This window comes from Podarcis pityusensis, assembly GCF_964106645.2.
Source record: "Podarcis pityusensis genome assembly, chromosome: 8".
Classification (NCBI taxonomy): domain Eukaryota; kingdom Metazoa; phylum Chordata; class Lepidosauria; order Squamata; family Lacertidae; genus Podarcis; species Podarcis pityusensis.
The window spans coordinates 88,529,749-88,554,672 of NC_138033.1; the positions used below are offsets into that span (position 1 = coordinate 88,529,749).

General features: G+C 47.0%; 1 protein-coding gene across 4 annotated transcripts in view; it reads left to right on the forward strand.

Moving 5' to 3' along the window:
* Positions 1-826: 826 nt before the first annotated feature.
* PLAT (plasminogen activator, tissue type) overlaps positions 827-24,924 on the forward strand; it is a 31,224-nt gene continuing 7,126 nt past the window's right edge. Inside the window, exons 1-8 of one of the 4 annotated variants that reach the window (XM_081016449.1) lie at positions 827-898; positions 7,317-7,431; positions 8,461-8,500; positions 10,517-10,648; positions 11,082-11,198; positions 19,197-19,371; positions 22,231-22,322; positions 23,361-23,532. In XM_081016449.1, coding sequence (XP_080872575.1) covers positions 7,363-7,431; positions 8,461-8,500; positions 10,517-10,648; positions 11,082-11,198; positions 19,197-19,371; positions 22,231-22,322; positions 23,361-23,532 — 797 coding nt within the window. In that variant the 5' untranslated portion in view covers positions 827-898; positions 7,317-7,362. Of the gene's footprint in view, positions 899-1,128; positions 1,150-2,202; positions 2,431-7,316; positions 7,432-8,460; positions 8,501-10,516; positions 10,649-11,081; positions 11,199-19,196; positions 19,372-22,230; positions 22,323-23,360; positions 23,533-24,924 lie in introns of those variants that run through there. The other 3 variants (XM_081016448.1, XM_081016450.1, XM_081016451.1) reach the window with 3 other exon arrangements.

Here is a 24,924-nt window from a genome sequence, read left to right on the forward strand (position 1 = left end):
AATAAGAAGGTGGCAACCCCTTGGTGCTGAGGCAGCCATTTCCTGCTTCTAGCATGGCCATGACCCAAGCCCAGAGCGAGTGTTTCTGGAGGCATCTGGGCCACAACACGGCGGTCCGCTGCTTTCCTTTGCTCCTTCTCCAGCCCAGCAACTGTGTGCCTCTTGCAGCCACGACCCTAGTTCCCCATGAAACCTGGCTCCTCTTGGTCGCGAGTTCCTGGGACAGGTCAGAGGCTTTCGTCTTTGCCGCAGTCGGCCTGGCCTTTCTCTGCTCCTGCAGCCCCTGGGATGCGGAGGGTGACGCCCTGTTTTGACTCCCCGCCGGCCATGGAGGGGTTTTCGTGGAGTCCTCAGCTGAAGGCCTTGGAGGCAGTGAAGGGGGTCCCCAAATGCAGCAGGAGACCTCGCCCCACCCCTGCTTCTCATTGGAATAAATGACCATACAAGTTACCCCGCTCAGCTAGTCTTAACTGGTAACAAATCTTTCCCCATATTCTTAAAATGAAGCCCAATTTCCGCAACGCGCCTGACTCGCAAGAGGCTCTGAAAGTAACCACGGAGCCTTCCACGAAGAACTCTGCCACGGAGGGGCCTGAAAGGGGCTGGGAGCCTCTCTGCCCCCCCCCCCGGCCCACTTCGAGGTGCCCGAGGCCGCGCGACGGAGGGACCCCTCGAAGTGGGCCCGGGAGGGGCGAGGGGGACGCGGCCCTCGGAGCCGGGCGGTCTCTCGGGGGAGCATCGCGGGCCTCGCCGGCCCCTTCCCGGAGGAAAGGGGCGGCCCGAGGGGGCGCCGGCGGCTCAGGGCTCTCCTGGCCCCGCCCCCGGCCGGCCGAGTCTTAAGCAGGAGCCGCGACGGGAGCGCGAGGCGCGGACGCCCACCCGGCAGGCAGGCAGGCAGGTGAGTCGGACCGGGGCCCGGGGCGGGAGCGGGAGCGGAGCCGGGGTCCCGGCGGGAGTCCCCGCCTTCCGACTGGGACGGCGCTCCGCACGTGCTGCTTGTTTCCGAGTCGAGGAAGGAGATTTCAGGGGGCCGCGTGAAGGCAGGCGTGGGGCCGGGATGCCCCCTCGGCGGCCCTGGCTGCGCGGGGCTGGGGGAGCCCCTCCGGGCGGCTGGGGCGCAGGCAGGGAGGCAGGCAGGCAGGCAGGCAGGCAGCCCCTCGGAGCCGAGCGAGCCCGGGCGCCGGAGCCTCGGCCCGCCCTTCCCATTCCCCAGCGCCGGAGCTCCGCCCGCCCGCGGGGCGTCGTGGTCGAAGGCGGCCGAGGCAGGTTCGCATCCGCCCTCCGTGGGGAAGCCCCCGACGCCGCCTCCGGGGAGGACGGGCGACGCTTCTCTTGGGCTCGGTCACTTCAGGCTGCTTCTGTGGGGGACCCCCGCCTTGCCAGGAGGGGGAAACGGCTTGCTCGAAGAAGCCTACGCAGACCCCGACCCTCTAACTTTCTGGGCGCGGGGCGAATGCGCTGAGGACTTCCACGTCTCCCACTCGGCACCCTCTTGCATATATGCCTTCTGCCACGAGCACCGGGCATAAATGGATCAAGACACAAACTGATCTCTCCTCTGGAGATTTCAGTGCCACTGAAAGTAGCCATCATAGAATCACAGAGTTGTAGAGTTGGAAGGGACCCCAAAGGTCATCGAGTCCAACCCCCTGCAATGCAGGAATCTCAGCTAAAGTATCCAGGACAGAACTGATATTCTGCTTAATTTTTTTTAACCACCTCCAAGTGGTTTATAATTAAAAATAAAAATAAAATATCCAAATTATCATCATACATCTTTACAAGTACATATAAGTGGGAGGGGGAAACTCCCTCCTCCCCTTTTTGCACAGACAGCACTCAGGAATTTGAGAGTCACATAATGTTGTTTTGTCTTTCTGAGGGTTCTGGCTGCCTTTGCAGAAAATAGATGTTCCCAAAAGGCCATCCAGTCCACATGGTTTTAAACTGCCTTTGGCACTGGATTTACTATCTTCTCCTTTGTTTGTAAAGGCAACAAAGGTTCACCAGACTGCAGAGAATGCTTCCTTTGTCTTTCGTCCTCTGGTGAGGCACAACTTCTGGGTTGGTTTTTTGGTTAAAGCCAATTTCTCGGACTCTCTGTTATACCATTTCTGGATGGCTATTCCTTTTCAAGTCTTTGCTATTTGAGTCCTTTCTAGAAAGCAACACTTTGAAAGATGTGTTTGTGCTCTCTTTTGATACATTGCTAGTGAGCCGTACCCATAATGAGAAGACTGTAAGGGCAGGAAGCCTTTGAATGAGAAGAGAGAGAAAGAGGCAGTGAAGAGAGACGCCGGTCTGTCCAGATGCATCAGTGTGATGCCCAGTTGCTCCCACTTAAGGTTTTGTAGTGGGCTCCATTGCAGTGGGCGGATCCCCCAGAGCAGCCCTGTGTCAGCACAGGACACAGATGGGCCAAGGAATTTTGTAAGTGTCCCAGACAGGTGCTGCTATTGTGTAGCCTGTTCACAATCAATGCTGTTTTATTTATTTTGTTCATTGCGTTACTATGTTTGCCAGTGAGATGCTGGTATCAAGGCCTGTTAGCCTTCCCACTTCCTCAGGTGATGAGAAATCTAGAGAGCTTTCTTTCCATGAAATCCCTCACCCAAGGCTCCCGTCCTGAGTAAACGAAGGTCACAACCACACCACACATTTGAAACGCATGGCTTCTGCCACCCAAGAGCTGTAGTTTACCTGGCACAGAGATACAGATTCCAGCACCCTTAACAAACTATGGTTCCCAGGATTCTTGGGGAGGAACCACATGTTTTAAATGTTTTTGTATGTGGGGTGCAGCCGTGAGCTAAGGCATCCTCATGTGGATCAATAACCAATTGAAACAGCAGGAAGCAGAATGGAAGTATGGACAGTTGTCACAGAGAATCTGTATTGTCTCACTTTGCCTTTTAACTTCCTCATAAATAGCCTAGAGTCCAGGGTGAGGTGCTGGATTTTCCAGATTGTCTCTCTAAAGGAGTAACTGGGAGGCCAAATGGCAAATGGGGTTTGATGCATGCAGGGGTAAAATGTTGCACAGGCAGGGGGTGGAGGGAGAATCCCAACTTTGCGTGCCTGTGTGTATATGATTGTGGTCTGAATGGACAATAACTGACCACTAAAGGGATCTTGGCTTTGTGGTGCGCAGCTCAGTGGGAATGCTGAACAGCTGCTGCGAAAAAGTCAGATTTCATGTTGGGGATCAATAAGAAAGGAGTAAAAAATAAAACTGCTGAGAAAAGGATGCAAGGGTGCCTGAATTTTGGATCTACTTCTCATACTCAGTACTAGGACACAGTAAGCAAGAATACAGTGGGTGGGTGTTTGTGTGTATGTATGAGGTTTTTTTAAAAGGAGCCCAAATAAGTTTTTTTAAATACAGCGGTACCTCGGGTTAAGTACTTAATTCATTCTGGATGTCCGTTCTTAACCTGAAGCTAACGCTAATGGGGCCTCCTGCTGCCGCCGCACAGCTGGAGCACGATTTCTGTTCTCATCCTGAAGCAAAGTTCTTAACTCGAGGTAATATTTCTGGGTTAGCGGAGTCTGTAACCTGAAGTGTATGTAACCTGAAGCGTATGTAACCCAAGGTACCACTGTAATTGTATTGTTATTTAATTGTCAGTATTTGCTTGTGCCACTCTTTATCCAGCTAACTATGCAATCTAATAGCCTGGGGAAGGTCTAACTCAGTCACAGAAGGGCGGCTATAGCTCTGTGCCACAGGCCATCATCAGATTTGCATGCAGAAAGTCCTGGCTTCAGTCGTCCGCATATCCTGGTGTGGCTGGCCTGCCCTGAAACCGCAGGGAGCTGCTGCCACTGAGTGTAGACGGCACTGTTATCGATGGGCCAATGGAAGCTTCTTGTGGACAACAGGGGCAGCCAGCCTGTGCCGCCACAGGCACTGCTGCACGACCACTTCCCTTATCCTTGACTTGTAGGATGGGGCTGAAGGAAGTGTAAACAATAGTGACCTAGGTGGATCAACGGTCTGCCTCAACAGAAGGCAGATTCCCATTTTCCTAATGTCCTCTGGTACCTCAGAGGAAGGTCAGCTGTCGGCTGTTTGTCCTCCTTAAATTCAGACTAGGAAGCAGTTCTTTAAAAACAAACCTTCTGCTTTCAGTCTATTTAAGAGCATCTTACAGAGCTCCCAATTTCCATTCAGGCTCGGCCAAGTCCTACACTGGAAGAAGAGCGTTGCTAAGGGAACTACAAGAGGCAGCTCTCTCTTTGTGGCTCAGTAGGTTATTTCTCCTTCTTTCTAATACAGGATTGTATTCCATGCAAGCATCAGGCTGATTCCCTTCTGGTGGGGCTGATCCTTGGAGCTGGCTGGCAGGGGCTTTGGGGGCAGGAAGCAGGTTGGAGCTGGCAGCCTTTGGGTTCTTAGAACCATTTGCTTCCTTGAGATGTGCTTGCCAAACTCAGTTTCCACCCCTGTAAACACAGCTGTATCTCTGACATGTGGATCCAGTTAGATTGCTTTATCTTTTTGGGACATCCTTGTTGCTGTCTGGAGAAAAGGGCGCAGGCACCAGCATACAGAAAGTGGGCTCTGCACATCATTGGCCACGGGGAACAGCGGGTGTGGTGTCCGGGTTTCTTTTTTTAAAAAAAGGCTGGTCAACTTTTTGTGCCAAGCACTCAGATGTGCAAATTGCCGTAATACTTTTCTACCATAATACAGCAATAATGATTTTAAAAAAAACAGAGGGCAACAGTGCAGATTCAAATCCATTTACAAAGTGCAGAGGATATAGATCATAGAATTGTAGAGTTGGAGGGGACCACAAGGAACATCTAGTCCAACCCTCTGCAATGCAGGACTCTTTTGCCCAACATGGGGTTCAAACTCACAACCCTGAGTCTCCTTCTCCACTGACTGAGCCCTCTCAGTCTCTCTGCTGGAGTGCTAGTACTGAAGGGAGGTAAGAGAGACTCTCTGGGAAGCAATTCCACCATGGAAAAGGACCTTGTGGGGCCCTGCAAAATGTCGCTTTGTGTAGAGCAGCCCCTTCTTTGTCCAAGGGCCTTGTTGCCTTCTGGGGTGCGGGACACATGCTGTGGGGGGTGAGGGCAGAGCAATAAATGTGGATTTTGCCTTTGCACAGGAGGCTGGTTTACACACACACACACACACACACACACACACACACACACACACACCTCTCTGTTCTCCATCCCTGCAAGCTGAGAGTCACTATCAGCTTTCAAGGACATGTTCCAGCCAGACAAGGAGGGTGCAGGGCACTGGTTGAAGGAAGCATTTGCTCATCCTGCTTTTGCCTGTGGTTTGTGGGTTCGCAAAACCTTTTCACAAACAAAAGAAATGTGTGTGTGTTCTGTGCCTATAGAAACCAGCCAGCTTCTCAATAAGGCTGTGGGAGAGAGATTCATTCATGCTAACCTAATCTGCCCTTCCTAAGCTAATAAGCAAACTGAAACACACGTATTCCTTTTGCTTGCAAACTCACCAGCCATTCCTTGATTTTCAGGTTCCAGGATGGACCGATGCCTCGCTTTGGTAGCTTAATGAAGTAATGCAAATGCAAACCTCTTGGGAGGTTTTTCTTTTCCTTAGGCAGGTGGCTACCTTTAAGCAAGGGTTTTAATTAATCTTTCTCCAGTCTTCTGCCTCAGGCTTGAGGTAGATAAATATGATTTTTAAAATGCAAACATTATCAAAAAGTACAGTGCTACCCTCACTCAGTAAACTCAGGTTTTTATGGACCTCCAAATAAAATGTTTGCAGAGTAGTATTATTAGTTTTCTTTTCTTTTCTATACCGCTTTATATTTTTAAGAAAAAGTCTCAAAGCCGTTTATAACACATTAAAACATCAAGTATAATGACCCAGAATAAAACATTACTGAAGAAAGTCAAAGATAAAGTATGTATTCAAAGCAGTGTAGTTAACAGGAAACTAGTCTTATCTTAAAGATTTCAAAACAAAACCTTATAAAGGTGGTCAACTACAGAATGTGCATTTAATGCAGCAAAATCTTAAACATTTCAAAGAAGGAAGTCAGATATAAAATGCACATTTAAAACAGCACAATTAGCAAGAGAATAAAATTTTACCTTAAACCAGTTCTTTTTTCTTCTTAAAAAAAATGTTTAGGGTTACTCTCATTTTCCTGCTCATATGGAAATACTGCCCCCCAATGAGGCCAAATTTAGATTCATAAAATGTTTAGAGGTCTGCGTCCCCCCAGAAAAAAGCACTTGTCTTAAACAGAGAACATACCTGCTGCTGTTGCTGCCAGTGGTGGTTGGTGCTGGCTGTGAAAGCTCAGGCTTGAAGAACTGCATCTGTGCTAAGAGAAAACCAAGATGGTCTCTGGCCTCTTCAGCAGCCCCAGCTTTTGTAGCTGGAGTCAGTCAGGGCCCTTCCTCCCAGGCCAGGAGGGAAAAGGCCTGCAAGGCAGGGGTCAAGTCTTCCAGGACTCACAGCCAAGATGCTCTGCAGGAGGAGGCCTTCAGAAACCTTCAGTGACCTTGCTGGATGGCAGCACCTTTCTAAACCGTGTGCCCTCCAAGGTTTCGGGCTCAAATTTCCGTCCAGAGATTTTGGACCAGAACTCCCCTCAGTTTCAGCCAATTTGCCTAAAGCATCTGGAAAGGCAGCTTTAGAGGGCAATTTTAAAATAGGGAAAGTATGGGGATAAGGGGAAGGAGAAAATAAATTTTGCCTTTGGAGGAAGACTTGGATAATGGAGCACCCACAGCCACAACTTCTTTTGGGGTGGGCACAATGTTGTGAATATGGCAGCAGGAGAGTTAAACCAGAAGGGCAGCAGTCAAAGGCTCTTGGCGTCGAATCAAGGCTACAAGAGGCTTGTTGTGGCTGCAGGGAAGTGAGTCAAGGAGGTGAAAGCACCGCCACCCGGATGAGCAGAGAGCCAAGACGACAAGCCCCGTTGCTCCCAGGCCAAGTAACCTACTTTCATCAACCAGCCAAAGGGAGGGACCAGAACGCAAACAGCCAGCCTGGGCTGAAAATGCTGGAACAGATGTGCCTGGCTTGGAATCGACCAGTAAATATGTTCTGCTGCTGCGGCAGCTGCTGTTGCACTTCCCGGCTGAGCTCTCCAGCTGAGAGAGCCATCCGTTGTTGCTGCTTGCTGCCCGGCCATCCGTTGTTGTGTGTGCTTCATGAGTCTTGGGCAAAGTTCCTAGAAGAAGCCAGTCAGCTCCCGGGCCAGAGTTTGCCATTGCAACTCCCTTCCTCCAAGTAAAGGTCTGCAGTTTTATGATGGGTTAGGTCTTCCTTAGTTGCCTTCTCTCCTACCTCTGTTTTCTTTTAGGCTTCTTGATTACACTTGGAAGAGAAGGCCTTGAAAAGACTTCAGAATGAGGCTGGGACAAGGACTCTCCCCATTTCTCCTGCTGCTGGGAGGGTTTGCCACAATTCAGTGCCAGGTAAGAGCTCATCCTGCCAACCTGCCTGTTCACTTTGGCTTTTCTTTCCAGCCGCCTTAGCAGCGCATTAGAAGAGGGATAAGCAGACTTCCAGCTTGCGGTGCAGTTGGGTAATTTTAGACTCTGGACTTAAATCACCTTAGCAGGTTTGAGGGATGGGCAGCCTCTTGAGATGGTCATGTATTGCTTCACTTCCATTACAAGGTCAGCTCTGCTCTGTTGGGGGACCCCTGCTGCCCCTGCTGCTGATGTCTGTCCCAAAGTCCAACCCTGACAGCACGATGGGGCATGGCCTCTTGCTTCAATCCCTTACACACCCACCCCCCATAACGGCAAGAAGGAGCAAGAGAGAATGTTGTAAGTGTGTAGTGCTTAGTTTTAAGTCATGCGCTGCACACTGTTTGGAGGAGCAATCCTAACTGGTGCAGCAGCTGGCGGGCGGAGATGTGTTGGGGGAGAGGCAGACAATTGTTGCAGCAGCTTGAAGTAGTCCAACTGGACCCCATGCTATCATGCAATGTCATTGGGACTTGCTTGGGATCCAGTAGATCCTGGGCTGACTCAGCCCCTCCTTGCCTCTGGAACATCACCTGGCTGGACATTTGGAGGGGGGGGGCGCTCTGCACTGGTGGAGTGACACTTGGGTCACCCCTCAGGCAGGATGCCAGTTTAGCCTGCAGTGGCACCTCCACCCAATCAAATTCTCTCTGGTGGGGGGAGGACTAGGTTACTCAGCCAATTTATCTCTTCTTAAAAAACAGTGTTTAAGTGAGTTAAACAACAAAGGGACCACCTGAGAACCCGTAACTCATTTTGCTTCACTTGGGAATGGCAGGACATGGAGCTCTCCTGCTGCAAAGCATCTCTAGCTTGCTGGTTGGGACTGATTGGAGTTGCAGCCCAAAATATCTGGAGGGCTCCGGGTTGGGGAAGGCTGCTCCAGAGCTTAGGAAGTAGCTGCGAAATAGGACTTTCTCTGACAATGTCTTTCCTTAAAAAAGCCAACGTTTCCCCTCTGTGTCTTGGCAGGAATTTTCTTGGTATGCAGCCCTAGGAGCTCGGTCAAAGGGTAAGTAGCCAGGATTAGCACCCCAGTTCCAAAATGAATGAGTGGGGTGTGCTATTTTGAGCAGATAGACACAAACAAACTGGGTGGTCTCTTTTGATTTTGCTCTCCCGGTCCTAGGGGTCCCCACACAGAGCACCAAACTAAGCCCCGTTCTGTGCTCAGGATCTGTAACTGGAATTTTAATCAAACATGGAAATCTGTGACCTAACTTGTTCAAAAACTTGTTCATAATTTGGGTTTTGTAAATGGAATGAAGTTGGGATTTGTTTGGCAAGGCCAAAAGTAGCGTAAAAGTAGCTATTGTTAATGATAATATTGGGATTTATCCAGAGCTTAGTCCTACTCTGAGTAGACCTATGGAAGTTAATGGACATGGCTGAGCTGCTTTAATTTCAATGAGGCTACTTGGAGCCTGACCAGCATTGGATACAAGGAAACACCATTAATATTAATATTTCATACATTGCTTAATGCCAAGCAGTTTTATGAAGTTGAGGACAAATGAACTGTAGGACCAAAGCAGAACGGTCACGGGGGGCAGGACTAGCTGCACAAGTATTCCAAGTTGCTGACCCTGGATACCCACATGGCACGATCCGTTTGCTTGCAACAAGAGTGAGCACTGGGGACTTTAAAACTGCAGAGTGTACTGGAAGAAAGCAGGCTGCTTAAATCAGGCAGCACAACTGCCAATCCTGCATTGCTCCCCCTGGCCAAAATCACCAGCTATTGCCTCCTTGCCCCCCAAGGCTCCTGGGACTTCAGGAGGCTCTGCCCAACATGGTTTTTCAAACTTTTCTCTGCAGCCACGAGGACCAGGCAGAAGCTTGCTTTTGATTAATATGAGTATTACAGGGACTGTCTAGTTGTTATGCTCACTTGGCAGCCCTATGCAGATGCAAATAATGCACTGCCCCGGAGGAAAAATATTTTGGATTTACCACCCTCCCTTTGTCTGACAAGGTTTGAAAGTATTTCCAAGAACTTGGAAGAGAAGGTAGACATTTCCCTTTCTCCTTTACAGCACACATGGACCTTGGCAAGTGGCAGGCTCCAAAATGGCCCCACCACCCACAGACAACAGTGACTGCTGAGCAGTGGAGGCTGGTTCATGAGGGCATATGGGGCAGTGCCCTACCATCTAGACACTAGGAGAGGATATATTGTTTAGTTGTTATCCTTCCTTGTTCACATTTGTAAGATCAGAGTATCATCCTTTGCAGCTTTTAAACTTGGAAGCTAAGGCAAGGTTAATTTAACCTTCTACAACAATAATCCAGGATGTTTTAAGGCAGACTGGATATCCTGGTGTTACTCCTTTTCTCCCCCGTAAAAACACCAATCATACAAACATTGTTTTGTGAAGAAATAAAAGTAGTATTTACTTACATAATCTAGATCTTGAAGCAGGAGTTAGAGTAGCAAAATGAAGGCAGGTTTAAAACTGCTAAGTTACCAAAATACAAAGTGCCATCTGAGCTGTTGACCTCAGATGGGCACGTGTGGTCACTTTGGAAGCAGGATAAAGAAAAAGGAGACTGTCCGGGCAGGAAGGAAGGATGTAGTGTAACATCTTCCTGCCAAGGCAGACAGAGGAAGTGATCTCACAGAGTTCTCTCTAGCAAATTTCACAGGAAAGCTCTATCAGTTCAGCCCCTTCATGTGCCTATCTAGCAAAGCATGAATTGTTGGTTTGACCATAATAATGTCCCACAACCCCCACCTGCCTGCCTTCTTACGTGTAACCCGTTGGTCTGCTTCATCCTCCTCCATCTCAGTGTTCCCCTTGTAGAGCTTTGCAGGGAGGAGGAAGATGGTGACAAACCTAGGATTTGCTGGCTCTGCCTGTCACTGGTGACCTGGCACCACCTACTGTTGGCCTCCTGGCTTATGTCCTCCCACTTCCAGCCACCATTGCTGCTGAGCAGGGAGCAAAGGGGAGTTTGGTGCCTGGAGGGTGGGAAGTGGTGGTGTGGGGGACTCTTCTCAGGAGCCCTTCCTCTCTCCTGATTGCAGTTGTATGCAAAGACCCAGTAACACAAGAGATCTACCAGTTCAGGGACAGCTGGCTACGGCAAAGAGAAAAAGAACTTGAATATTGTCGGTGTGCGACCAACAGCATCATTTGTCATATCGTGCCAGGCACAGGTGGGTATTAGATGGGTAGATACGGGAGACAGTTTGGGTGCAGGATGCGACAATGAAGCGGGTGACCCAAACTTTTGCAGCTTCTTTCATAGGACCCTGGGACCCGATGGCGGGAGCTTGACAGTCTTGCCTTGGTCCTAGGAACACCTCTCCTGTGATGTTGCTCACTGTCCTCCCCCTCCTGCAGCAACTTGCAAGGCTTCCAAAGGCAGTGAGTGGGGTAGTTGAAAACGCCCGACCCACAATGTGGCTCCCTAGAACCCCTTTTAACTGCAGAGGCCAGCAAGTAGTGCACTTGAGACCTTCTGCAAGCCAAGTGTCTGCTCTGCCTTTGAGTTGCTCCTCCACCCCAAGAGGTTATGGGCCCAGGAACTGAAAGCACTCGACTGCTGGCGGGGGAAACCTGAGGTTCTCTTTCTTCTTTGTCTGACAGCCTGCAGCAGGAGGCAACAGTGCTTCAATGAGGGCCGCTGCAAGCAAGCATTATACTCTTCTAACTTCTTCATCTGCTTATGCCGCCCAGGCTACTCTGGGAAGCGCTGTGAGATTGGTGAGTAATTGGTATGCAATGTGGTTGGATGGCTGATTGATTGATTAATTGATTGATTGCATTTATAGTTCACCTTCTTCTCCAAGGAGTTCAAGGTATTATACGGGGGCCTCCCCCTCCTCATTTAATCCACACAACAACCCTGTGAAGCTGAGGGGCAGTGACTGGCTCTGCGTCGAACAGGATTTGAACCCCAATCTCCGAGGCCTGACACTCTAACCACTGCACCACATTTATTGTGGGCTGCAATATAAGGAGCCCTGACTTGGGTTGAAAGCCACTGTGTAGACGCTTGGCCTTTATTTGGCTTTCATCTGGGTAATCCTTACAACAGTTCTAGGTGGCAGGCAGGCATTATTCTCCCCTGCCTTGCTTGTCTATTATTGGATGCATTTGATATGGTACCTCGGGTTACATACGCTTCCGGTTACAGACTCCGCTAACCCAGAAATATTACCTCGGGTTAAGAACTTTGCTTCAGGATGAGAACAGAAATCGTGCAGCAGCAGCACAGCAGCAGCGGGAGGCCCCGTTAGCTAAAGTGGTGCTTCAGGTTAAGAACAGTTTCAGGTTAAGAACGGACCTCCGGAACGAATTAAGTACTTAATCCAAGTTACCACTGTACCGTATTGGCCCAAAAATAAGCCATACTTTCCCCCCCAAATTCTGATTGTGAAAAGTTAAAGTGTGGCTTATATTTGTGACCTTACAGTATCACTGCTGATACAGCTGCCCACGAAGGCCGTCAGGGGTGTGGGACAACAGCTCCCGTCCCAACCGCGTCTCTCAAGCCTCCCCTAAGCCACTGTAAGGAAGGGGGAAGGGGGGCAGGCCTCCGGCAAAATGGTGTGGCTCCCCCCACAAGGAAGCAGCCCAGGAGTGTGGGGCAGTGGCGCACAGGCCACCTACCACTGCCAAGCCTCCTCTGGTGTCGGCTTGGGGAGGTAGTGCCAGGAGGCGGTAGAGTTGGGAGGCGGGCACGCAGCACCCTCAGAACTGAGCACCGGCACCGGCTTGGGGAGCGGGGTGGCAAGCACTGGTGCCAACCGCCCCCCGTTGAGGGCAGTAGTGCCAGGAGGTGGGCTGCACCTGCAAATAAGCCTTGAATTTTAAAGGTGCGACTTATTTGCGGGTGCGGCTTATATTTGGGCCAATACGGTAATCCATTGGCACAGTCAAATACAACATTCCTTGTTTGCCTAGAGTGGACACAGACAGGGGGATGTTGATCCAGCCAGTTGAACTTCCTGTTACACCTGGTCTGGAACATCCTCCCCCTGCATGTGACCAGGTAGGTGGGCGTGGCCCTTGCAGACCCCACAAAAGGTCCAGTCACGCAGCCGCCCTCCTCTCTTGATGCTGCTTCTTCCTCTTGATGCCATGCTCTCCTGATCCTGATGCATTTTGCTGTCTGCTGACTCTCAGCCACCGGGACAGGGGCTCATTCCCATATGGGATGAACTCAAACTCTCTTCCGTAACTCTAAGCTGAAGCCTGCCTTCAGGATCCAGCTGTGAACTGAATGTGAGTAAACTTCGTATTACTTTTAAAAGAAGCTTCTTGTGTATTTATTCTTTTTAGGAGGGATAAAAGGGGTCTTACAAGGAACAAAATCCAACCTGAACAAAGCCAGATTGGATTACTTAAGTATAGAGATTCAACCGAATCCACCAACTAGCTTCCTGCTATGTATTGGGGAATGAACTTTGCTGTATGACTCACAAGCGTGAGTTAGGAAGGATAATATTTAATCAATATATCCTCTCCTAGTATCCACAACATTCCCACATTTGATTTATTACCTTCCCTCAGCGTAAGATCCAAGGGTGGGTCACAACAATTTAAAATACAACATACAGGAAATTGAAGCAATTAAATGCACAAATTGTCATCTCATCTGTCCTCCCAGTTGAACGCCGTGGCCCAGGGAGAGAGGGAAAAATAGTGGAAGTGAACAGCTGGCTTCGCAAATAGTGTAAACAGGAACGGTTTGGATTCTTAGATCACGGACTGCAGTTTCTTGAAGATGGACTTCTGGCAAGCGATGGGCTGCACCTCACAACGGTTGGGAGGAATGTTTTTGCTAAAAATCTCAGAAACCTCATCAGGAGGGCTTTAAACTGACTAATGTGGGGGAGGGAGACAGTGCTCCTGAAGGTAGGAGTCTATCAATTGATGAAGATGATCATCCAAATGTCATAGACCAAATGGAACAAACAGCACGCAGACCTAGTGGTGGGAGGAAAAAATCCTTAAATAAGAGACATGGGGGAATGATTAATGGACTTCAGTGTCTGTACACTAATGCGCAAAGCATGGGAAATAAACAAGATGAGCTTGAGCTCTTGGTACAGCAAACTAAATATGACATAATAGGCATCACTGAAACCTGGTGGGATAAGTCCCACGATTGGAATGTAATAATGGAGGGATACAATCTATTTCAGAGAAACAGACCAGACAAGAAAGGAGGAGGAGTGGCGTTATATGTCAGGGATGTGTATACCTGTGAAGAGATCCAAGATTTAGAACCTCAAAGCCAAAGTGAGAGCATTTGGGTCAAAATTAAGGGAGAGAAGAATAACAGTGACCTCATTGTGGGAGTTTACTATAGATCCCCAAGCCAAACGGAGGACATAGATGATGCCTTCCTGGAACAGATGGCCAAGCATGCAAAAGGAAGGGAGATAGTAGTAATGGGGGACTTCAATTACCCGGATATTTGTTGGATGTCAAACTCAGCCAAGAGCATAAAGTCAAACAGATTCCTCACTGGCCTTGCAGACAACTTCATTGTCCAGAAAGTGGGAGAAGCAACAAGAGGAACAGCCATTTTAGATCTGGTCCTAACCAATGTTGATGACCAGGTTAGTGGGGTAGAAGTGGAAGGATCATTAGGCGTGAGTGATCATGCTCTTCTGAAGTTTAGTATACAGCGGAAAGGAGCAGCCAAGCATACTAGGACTCAATTTCTTGACTTTAAGAAAGCCGACTTCATAAAACTTAGGGAAGTGCTGGGTGAGATCCCATGGACAGTAATACTAAAAGGAAAGGGAGTTCATGATGGCTGGGAGTTTGTTAAGAGGGAGATAGTAAAAGCACAACGTCAGGCAATACCAATGAGACGGAAACATGGAAGGTGCCTAAAGAAGCCAGGGTGGCTATCTAAAGAACTTTTAACTGAGTTAAGATTAAAAAAGGATGTGTACAAAAAATGGAAAAGGGGGGAAACCACCAAAGAGGAATTCAAACAAATAGCCAGCACGTGTAGACACAAAGTCAGAAAAGCTAAAGCACAGAATGAACTCAGGCTTGCTAGAGAGGTTAAAAGCAACAAAAAAGGCTTTTATGGGTATGTTCATAGCAAAAGGAAGAACAAAGAAACAGTGGGGTCACTCAGAGGAGAAGATGGTGAAATGCAAACAGGGGACACAGAAAGGGCTGAACTCCTCAATGCCTTCTTTGCCTCAGTCTTCTCCGATAAAGAAAACAATGCCCGACCTGAAGAATTTGGAGCAAATGATTCAGCAAAGGAAACACAGCCCAGAATAACTAAGGAGATAGTACAAGAATACTTGGCTAGTTTAGATGTATTCAAGTCTCCAGGGCCAGATGAACTGCATCCAAGAGTATTAAAAGAACTGGCAGATGTGATCTCAGAACCACTGGCAGTCATCTTTGAGAATTCCTGGAGAACAGGCGAAGTCCCGGCAGACTGGAGGAGGGCAAATGTTGTCCCTATTTTCAAAAAGGAGAAAAGAGAGGACCCAAATAATTACCGCCCAGTCAGTCTGACATCAATACCAGGGAAGATTCTGGAGCAGATCCTTAAGCAAACAGTCTGTGAGCACCTAGAAAGGAATGCTGTGATCACCAACAGTCAGCATGGATTTCTGAAAAATAAGTCATGTCAGACTAACCTGATCTCGTTTTTTGACAGAATTACAAGCCTGGTAGATGAAGGGAACGCAGTGGATGTAGCCTACCTTGATTTCAGCAAGGCATTTGACAAGGTGCCCCATGATATTCTTGTAAAGAAGCTGGTAAAATGCGGTCTTGACTATGCTACCACTCAGTGGATTTGTAACTGGCTGACTGACCGAACCCAAAGGGTGCTCATCAATGGTTCCTCTTCATCCTGGAGAAGAGTGACTAGTGGGGTGCCACAGGGTTCTGTCTTGGGCCCGGTCTTATTCAACATCTTTATCAACGACTTGGATGATGGACTCAAGGGCATCCTGATCAAATCTGCAGATGACACCAAACTGGGAGGGGTGGCCAACACCCCAGAGGACAGGATCACACTTCAAAACGACCTTGACACATTAGAGAACTGGGCCAAAACAAACAAGATGAATTTTAACAGGGAGAAATGTAAAGTATTGCACTTGGGCAAAAAAAAATGAGAGGCACAAATACAAGATGGGTGACACCTGGCTTGAGAGCAGTACATGTGAAAAGGATCTAGGAGTCTTGGTTGACCACAGACTTGACATGAGCCAACAGTGTGACGCGGCAGCTAAAAAAGCCAATGCAATTCTGGGCTGCATCAACAGGAGTATAGCATCTAGATCAAGGGAAGTAATAGTGCCACTGTATTCTGCTCTGGTCAGACCTCACCTGGAGTACTGTGTCCAGTTCTGGGCACCACAGTTCAAGAAGGACACTGACAAACTGGAACGTGTCCAGAGGAGGGCAACCAAAATGGTCAAAGGCCTGGAAACGATGCCTTATGAGGAACGGCTAAGGGAGCTGGGCATGTTTAGCCTGGAGAAGAGGAGGTTAAGGGGTGATATGATAGCCATGTTCAAATATATAAAAGGATGTCACATAGAGGAGGGAGAAAGGTTGTTTTCTGCTGCTCCAGAGAAGCGGACACGGAGCAATGGATCCAAACTACAAGAAAGAAGATTCCACCTAAACATTAGGAAGAACTTCCTGACAGTAAGAGCTGTTCGACAGTGGAATTTGCTGCCAAGGAGTGTGGTGGAGTCTCCTTCTTTGGAGGTCTTTAAGCAGAGGCTTGACAACCATATGACAGGAGTGCTCTGATGGTGTTTCCTGCTTGGCAGGGGGTTGGACTCGATGGTCCTTGTGGTCTCTTCCAACTCTATGATTCTATGATTCTATACAAAAAGCAGTTTAAAAGAAATAAAACCAAGCTGCGGCCTTCTGCTGGATGAAGGATTGGTTACTTCTTGAGAACACTGATGTCCTAGATCTGGAAGGGTTTGACAATGCTTTTGGTTGGCATGCATATTTGTGGTACGACAAGGCAAAGGTTCATAAAATGTTCAAAAACCATATTGTCAGAAAATCAATATTTATGGTCTGGACAAAATATAAAGACTTATTAGAAGGTAAAACCCCGAGGTGGCTATCACCAGTAGAGGCCAAGGCCTGGAAAAAATCCAATATGGAGGTTGGTTGGCCGAAATATGGGGAAATCATAGAAAAAGTTGGAGAAAATTGGAGGCTGCAGAGTTATGAAAAATTAAAGAATAAGGTGCAAAATTGGTTCTATTATGCTCAATTACAAGAGGTTTTTAAGTTGGATAAAAAAACAGGCTTCCAGGTGGAAAAATCGAAACTAGAGACAGAATTGTTAGAACCAAAGACTAAAGTACTTTCGAGAATGTATAATTTGCTGCTTAAATGGAACACTCAGGATGAGACAGTCAAATCAGCAATGATAAAATGGGCTCAGGATATTGGGTACAACATTATGTTTGAAGACTGGGAAAGGTTATGGACCACTGGTATGAAATTCACGGCATGTAATGCCTTGAAAGAGAATATTATGAAAATGATATATAGGTGGTACATGACCCCAGTCAAGCTTGCTAAGATATATCATTTGTCTGATAATAAATGTTGGAAATGTAAGGAGGCTGAAGGGACATTCTTTCACCTCTGGTGGACTTGCCCAAAAGTGAAGGTCTTCTGGGAAATGATACATAATGAGTTAAAAAAGGTGTTTAAATACACCTTTCCTAAGAAACCAGAGGCCTTTCTCCTGGGCATTGTTGGCCAGAAGGTGTTAAAGAAGGACAGAACTTTTTATATGTATGCTACAACAGCAGCAAGAATACTAATTGCAAAATACTGGAAGACACAAGATTTGCCCACACTGGAAGAGTGGCAGACGCAGTTGATGGACTATATGGAATTGGCCGAAATGACTGGCAGAATCCGAGATTTGGGAGAAGAAACAATGGAAGAGGATTGGAAAAAATTCAAAGACTATCTACAAAAATATTATAAGTTACATGAATGTTAAGAGTTTGCATGACTTAGAAAATTTAGCTTCAGCAATAAGATTCGGTGATATGGAAACTAAGTTATAATTATGAAAGGACTAAGGTTTAAAGTAACATCATATTTATTTTAAGGCAAAGTAATCAGATAATAAGTATTTTAAACATAAAGTATAATTGTTTGAAAGTACAAAGGAATGCATGAAACAAGGTAATAATTTGCTGATATCTTTATTGTAAAGAATGCAGGGTGAGGGAGATGTGGGGAAGTCCAGTTGGTTATGAGAAAACACTCTGGAAAGATGGTTTTCTTTTGTCTTTCTTTCTTTTTTTTTTTTCTTTTTTTTTTCTTATTCTTTTCTACTACTGTTATTTTCTTATGCTGATTGTACACTTGTATTTGAAAAAAGCAATAAAAATTTTTATAAAAAAAAAAAAATTAAAAGAAATAAAACCAATGGCTGCAGTTGCTTACACAGAAAAATTCTGGTCTGCTTAAGACCACATCTGCATTTGACACAAATGAAGCCATAATATGAACTGGAAACTTCTTTGCCTGCACCTTTTTGGGGAAAATAGTTGTGGGTCCCCAATTTGGAGAACACTCCTGAACCAGATCAGAACCCTGCTTTGGTTCCCCACTGAAAATGGCCCCCTGCCTGTCTGCTGCTGTTATGATTAATTAGTACAAGACTGCATATGCGGCCTTTCATTTCAAGAAGAAATACTTTAATTTGGTATACCTGCAGCAGTTTTTTCTCCAAAATAAAAGCGAGCAAGTTTAAGCAGCCTTGTTCCAAGATGTGACTGTGGTGGGATGATCAGAGTGCCAGCTCCTACTCTGGGAGAGGAGGGTTCAATTCCCCACTCAGCCAGGAAGCACCGTGGGTGACCTGGGGCCGCTCGGCATTTGTAGCCTGCCTCACAGGGTTCTTGTGAGGAAGAAACGGGGAGGAGGAGAACCATGTACACCACCGTGTGTGTGTGTGTGTGTGTGTGTGTGTTTATTACATTTATATACCACCTTTACTCCCAAGCTGCTCCTTGGAAGAAAAGGGTGGTATAGAAATGTAATAAATAAATAAATTATAATAAAAATAAATTGTATGTAGCTTGGCTGCCAGGCCTGCTGGCTTTGCTAGCTGTGCCTGTGAGGGAGAGGCAGCATGGAAGCAGCACCTGGCATAAAGTGTCATGAGCTTCCTGCTTCTTCCAGGTCAAGATGGCTGGAATAGTGGGGAAGGAGGAGGACTGCATCACAGAGCAGGGAAGATATCAGCGGAGATAGCCTTGTGGTTCTTCCATCCTCCACCTCATCTGGCAGGGGGCAAAAATGGGCACAGGAATGAATGTGAATTTTGCTTTGGTTCATGAGGCTGGTTTCTACACACAAACTGTGGCATTCCTCTCTATCCTCCAGCCAGACAAGCAAGAACCATTATCAGAGTTCAAGACCACATTCCAGCAAGTCAAAAACATTTGAGGAGAGGCTGCAAAGTAGGGCTAGTGAGAGGGGTGGAGATGCTGAGGGCCGGGGGGCCTGGAGAGAGTCCCAGGAGCTAAACAGAATAGACCTGGGGGGGGTTCCACATGTGGCCCACAGGCCTCTGCCGTCTAGCCCCCAGTGACCACGGCTACAATCTCCCATCTTGATCCTGAGCAGCCCCATGGATGCAAGATGTGTGCAGAGTACCTTTGGAGAACAGGAGGGAGACTGAATACTCTGCCCCTCCTTTTTCAGATACCAAAGCCAAGTGTTACGAGGGCGCTGGAGAGGGCTACATGGGGACATGGAACACAACTGTGAGTGGAGCCAAGTGCTTGAACTGGAAGCTCGATTCCTTGAGGAATAAGCGGTACAATGCGTACCGGGCAGATGCCGCTAGGTTGGGCCTTGGAAACCACAACTATTGCAGGTGAGAAAATGAGTTTAGGAGGGGCCTCTTCCTCTGACCACCCATCTTCTTGCCCCCCAATACTGGGGGACATTATTGCAGTCAAACCAATAATTCATGTTTTACCAGATAGGTACATGAAGGGACGGAGGCTCATAGAGCTTTCTTGTCAAATTTGCTAGAGAGAACTCTGTGAGATCACTTCCTTTGTCTGCTTTGGCAGGAAGCTGTAGCACTACATCCTTCCAGCCTGGGCAGCCTCCTCTTTCTTCGTCATGCTTCCAAGCTGACCACATGTCCATGTCTGAGGTCTGCCGCTCAGACACAATTTTGAACTTACCTTTTGTACTTTGGTAACTTAGATAGTACAGTCGTACTTTGGTTTTGGAACAGCTTAGTTCCTGAACATTTTGGCTCCTGAATGCTGCAAACCCAGAAATGACTGTTCCAGTTTGCAAACTATTTTTGGAAGCTGAACGTCCAATAGGGCTTCTGCGGCTTCCGATTAGCTACAGGAGCTTCCTGCAGCCAATCAGTACTCACGCTTTAGTTTCCGAATGTTTTGGAAGTCAAATGGACTTCCAGAATGGATTCCTTTCGACTTCCAAGGTACGACTGTAGTTATAAACATGCTTTTATTTGGTGCTGCAATTGCTACTTCAACCTAGATTATGTAAGTAAATACTACTTTTACTTCTTTACAAAACAATGTGCAATTGTTGTTTTTAAGGGGGAGACAATGAGTAATACCAGGAAAATCCAGTCTGCCTTTAGAGCATCCTGGATTATTGTTTGTAGAAGCTTAAATCAAACTTTTCTTAGCTTCAAAGTTTAAGCTGCAAAGGATGGTACTCTGTTGATCTCACAAATGTGAGCAAGGAAGGATAATAACCAAACCATGTATCCTCTCCTAGTGTTTTACCAGATTGTGGGAAATACATTCCCACAAATACATCCTTGTAGGCAAAATCTACTCTGAGCGGGAGAAATATTGACATTGTCAAATAAGGATGTTGCAGAGCTGGAAAAGGTTTAGAAAAGGGCAACCAAAATGTTTGAGAGCATCTCCACTGTGAGGAAAGGTTACAACATTTTAGTTTAGTGTAAGTGAGACTTGGGGAAGACACACAAGGTGGAGGTGTATAATATCATTTCATCATAATTTCATGAAACTGTGTGCGCTTTGTGGAGAAAGGGAATAAATAGGAAGCCATCTAGGCCATATAGTGAAGCTGAAGATTGGAAGATTCAGGGCTGACAACAGGAAGGACGTCTTCCCTCAGGGCTTAGAATTAAACTATGGAGCTCCTTCCCCCAAGGCGTAGTGTCAACCACCAACTTGGGTTGAGAAGACCAATTCCCACGAGCCTAAGAGAAGCCTGTGGGGGCTGGTGGAGGCAGAGCAGAGTCAAAATGGCCAGCAGCCATCAAGAGCCCTCTCCTCCTCCTCCTCCTCCTCCTCCTCCTCCTCCTCCTCCTCCATGAATTGGTCCAATCCTCTTTTAAAGACATTCCGGTTGGTGGTTACCACTGCCCCTGTGGGAGTGAGTTCCAGAGCTGAATTCTGCACTTCATGAAGAAATACTTTTTTAAAATCTATACTGAATCTTCCAACATTCAACTTCATTGGGTGTGTTATGAGAGAGGGAAGAAAATGTCTCCAACCACTTTCTTCATGCCTTGCATAATTTCATAAAATTTCATCGTGTCACCTCACACTTGCCTTTTCTCTAAATTAAAAAGTCCCTAATGCAACAGCCTTTCTTCATAGGAGAGTCACTCCATCCCTTAATTATTTTGGTGGCCCTTTTCTAATAGTGTCACTAATAGTGCCAGTGTAATAGTGCCACTGTATTCTGCTCTGGTCAGACCTCACCTGGAGTACTGTGTCCAGTTCTGGGCACCACAGTTCAAGAAGGACACTGACAAACTGGAACGTGTCCAGAGGAGGGCAACCAAAATGGTCAAAGGCCTGGAAACGATGCCTTATGAGGAACGGCTAAGGGAGCTGGGCATGTTTAGCCTGGAGAAGAGGAGGTTAAGGGGTGATATGATAACCATGTTCAAATATATAAAAGGATGTCACATAGAGGAGGGAGAAAGGTTGTTTTCTGCTGCTCCAGAAAAGCGGACACGGAACAATGGATCCAAACTACAAGAAAGAAGATTCCACCTAAACATTAGGAAGAACTTCCTGACAGTAAGAGCTGTTCGACAGTGGAATTTGCTGGCAAGGAGTGTGGTGGAGTCTCCTTCTTTGGAGGTCTTTAAGCAGAGGCTTGACAACCATATGTCAGGAGTGCTCTGATGGTGTTTCCTGCTGGGCAGGGGGTTGGACTCGATGGCCCTTGTGGTCTCTTCCAACTCTATGATTCTATGATTCTTGACCTTTTCCTGGGGGATAAGGCTGTCAGTGGCTACTGGCCTTGATGGAGGTGATGCTTCCCTTGGGGGGGGGAGGCAGTCGGCTTCTGAATAGCAAGTGGGGGCGGGACAGGGCAAGTGCTGTTGCACCCAGGAAAGGCTGCTTCTGAGCCTTTCACTGACTTCTAGTTGGCTGCTGTGAGAACCGAGCGTCTGTCTAGATGTTTCTTTGTGTGATCTAGCAAGACTCTTCCTACGTCCTTAAAATTATCAGTGCATTGTTTTGAGTATAAATGTTGGCCTTCCCTCCCATTTTTCCCCTTATTTTTGAGGTTGCAGCTGAGCCTGCAGCTGTTCCCAGTGGTGCAGTGGGCCAGTGCATCTGACTATCAACCAGAAGGTTGGTGGTTGGACTAGATGACCCCTGGAGTCCCTTCCAGCTCTACAATTCTACACTTCTGTGATAAATGTCTTAATTGCACAAAATGCCCAGTGTTTGCCTTTCCTTTCCTCTAGAAACCCCGATTCCGACACCATGCCCTGGTGCTTTGTCTACAAAGGAAACAAGTACAGCTTTGAGTTCTGCAGCCTCCCTCCCTGCGCCAACAGTAGGTTCAAGGCTCCTCTGCAGTGGGGCAGAGCCAGGTGGGGTGGTGAACATGTTGTGCTATGAGCGTTGGAGCCGAAGGGAAGAAGGCTGTTAGCAGTTTCTCTCCACATCACGGCCCTGATCCAAATTAACTTGTGTGAATTCCACACCCACACACTTGTATTTTGGTCTGCTCCTTTTCAAAAGAAATATGCACCAGACTCCGAGAATCTTGCGTGGAATCTTGAGCTCTAGTTCCACCACAATCATTCCCTATTTGTGCAGCATGTTTAGTTTTGCAGAAACAAAGAATTGGCTTCATATATGGTTATTGCCATGCTTGCAGGAAAATGGAGTAGAAAACTTGTGGTAGTTGGCCTCAATGACCAAACTCGCTCATTACGGTAAAAAAAGAGAAGATGAGAAGATACAATATATACTAAAAGAGACTTGATTATGAATTAAATAAAAATGGGAGGGTGCTGGCTTCAAATAATCATTTTGCAACGTTCTGATGGCATTCAACTTAAACATTTTCTTAATGTTGCATTTTGGATATTGATACCTTCATGTTTGCAGCAAAAATGTATTAGCTTGTTTATTACAAATTATTTAATAGGGCTCGTATTCATAAGGTATGTGTAAGCTTTGTTCTAAGACATGTACAGTAACTTTCCGCTTTTTCTGTGTTGGTTTTCTAGTTAAATAAAAATCATTTAAAACTTTTCTAGTTAAATAAAATATGTAAAATTTAATTTAACCAGCCCCATCCCTTGTAACATCTATGGGGCTTTACAGATGAAAAGTGGATCCCTGCCCCAAGGATCATACATTTAAGGCACATCCCCCACCCCCTCAACTTGGAAACTGGGGGTCATCAGGGGTGCTGGGAATTGTAGCTCTGTGAGAGGTAAACTATAGCTCCTATGATTCTTGGGGGGGGGGGTGCTTTTAATGTAGGCTTCACAATTGAAAATCTGCAGTGAGAAAAAACCTCAAACTATATGCCCCATGAATGTGGTTTGGGACTGATGCAAATCTGCCTTTTTTGTCACAGAAAGCCACACTTGCATTTCTGGAAGAGGCAACAATTATCGAGGTCCCCACAACCGCACGGAATCGGGTGCTGCTTGCTTGAGGTGGGATTCCCGGTTCCTTACTGGGCTTGTCTTCAATTCCCATAGGGAGGATGCAGAGCAGCTCGGTCTCACTAGCCACAACTTCTGCAGGTAAGCAGACCCTCACCTTTTCTCCTTGCAGTTTTTTGTCCAAAAAGAAAAACTAAATGCAAAACATGGCTTATTGATAAGATAAGGCTCTGCCTTATCTAGTGTAAGAACAATAACCCGCTGATTTGCTCTGCCCTGTGTGCTGCTTTTATTGAATTCATAGAAATCATTCTGCAATTAGATGAGGCTGTGTTTTTTGGGTCATCCAATCCATTTGTGCCATTTCATTCATGTTTGCTACAAATGCCTATGTGGTTGTTGATAAAATATTGGTGAAAACCCAAATTTGGATGTGGTCATGTGTAGGATTGCATTCAGGGTCTTGGTGTGTGTTCCACTGGTGTACGCATATATGATCTTGCACACTGGTAAAAAAAACACCACACACAATGAATCTCGATGCAGTTATCTAGAAACTCAGAAAGTGGACTTGTACATTCCCTGCACCCACCACAATACGACACTGACTGGCATTGGCTCCCCTGGAGATGGAACGTGGGTCCCTTGGCATGCAGAGTAGACGCCCTTCCATCCCACCATTGGGCAGGCTGGTGGGAAACATCTGAAGGGCATGTTTAGCAGCCACTTTCCAACTTTCACTGAGAATTCCCTTCTGTCTGAGATCCTTTTAACTGAACATTTCAGGGATTGAACATGGGACCTTCTGCATCTGTGGTCCATCCCTGAATGTACCTTGGCTTGTCCCAAGGCGACCTTGATGCATTGTGGCAATGCATTGGTAGTGTGTTACCAGGGCACATCTGTACACAGGGAACGCATTGCAGGGAAGGGAAGAAGTGCAAAAGAATGAAAAGCTGTTGCAAAACATGCCTGCATAGTGCTCTGTCCAACTTGAAAACAGTAAAAACAGGGGAGAGTTTCAATAGCATTGCTTTCCAGTGCAGAAACTATTCAGATCTTTTAGAATAAAATTGGGATGAGGACAATTTCTCAAGCGCCCCCTTCCCAAGGACTCTGAGTGAGGCTTTGAATCACAGCTGAGGTCAAAGGCCACTTCACACAGTGTCTGTGAAAGCCGACCAGGAGGAGGAGATGATGCTGGATTTAATGGCTTTTGACTATCCCCAAGTGTTTCCAGGCCTGCCTGTGACTTTATAGTATAGGATGGATTGATTGATTGAAGGATGGATGGACACAGGAAGTCACGGCTGATGCAGAGCTTTCTGTGGCATGGACCAGTTTCAAATTCATGTTGTGTTAAGCTGGGTGGGGAACCTTTGGCCCTCCAGCTGTTGCTGAACTCCAACTCCCATGCACCCACAAAAACGGCCAAGGATGTTGGGAACTATCATTCAGCAACATCTGGAGGGCCGCTTGAAACAGTCATGGCTTTACCCCAAATAATTCTGGGAAATACGGTTTGTTAAGGGT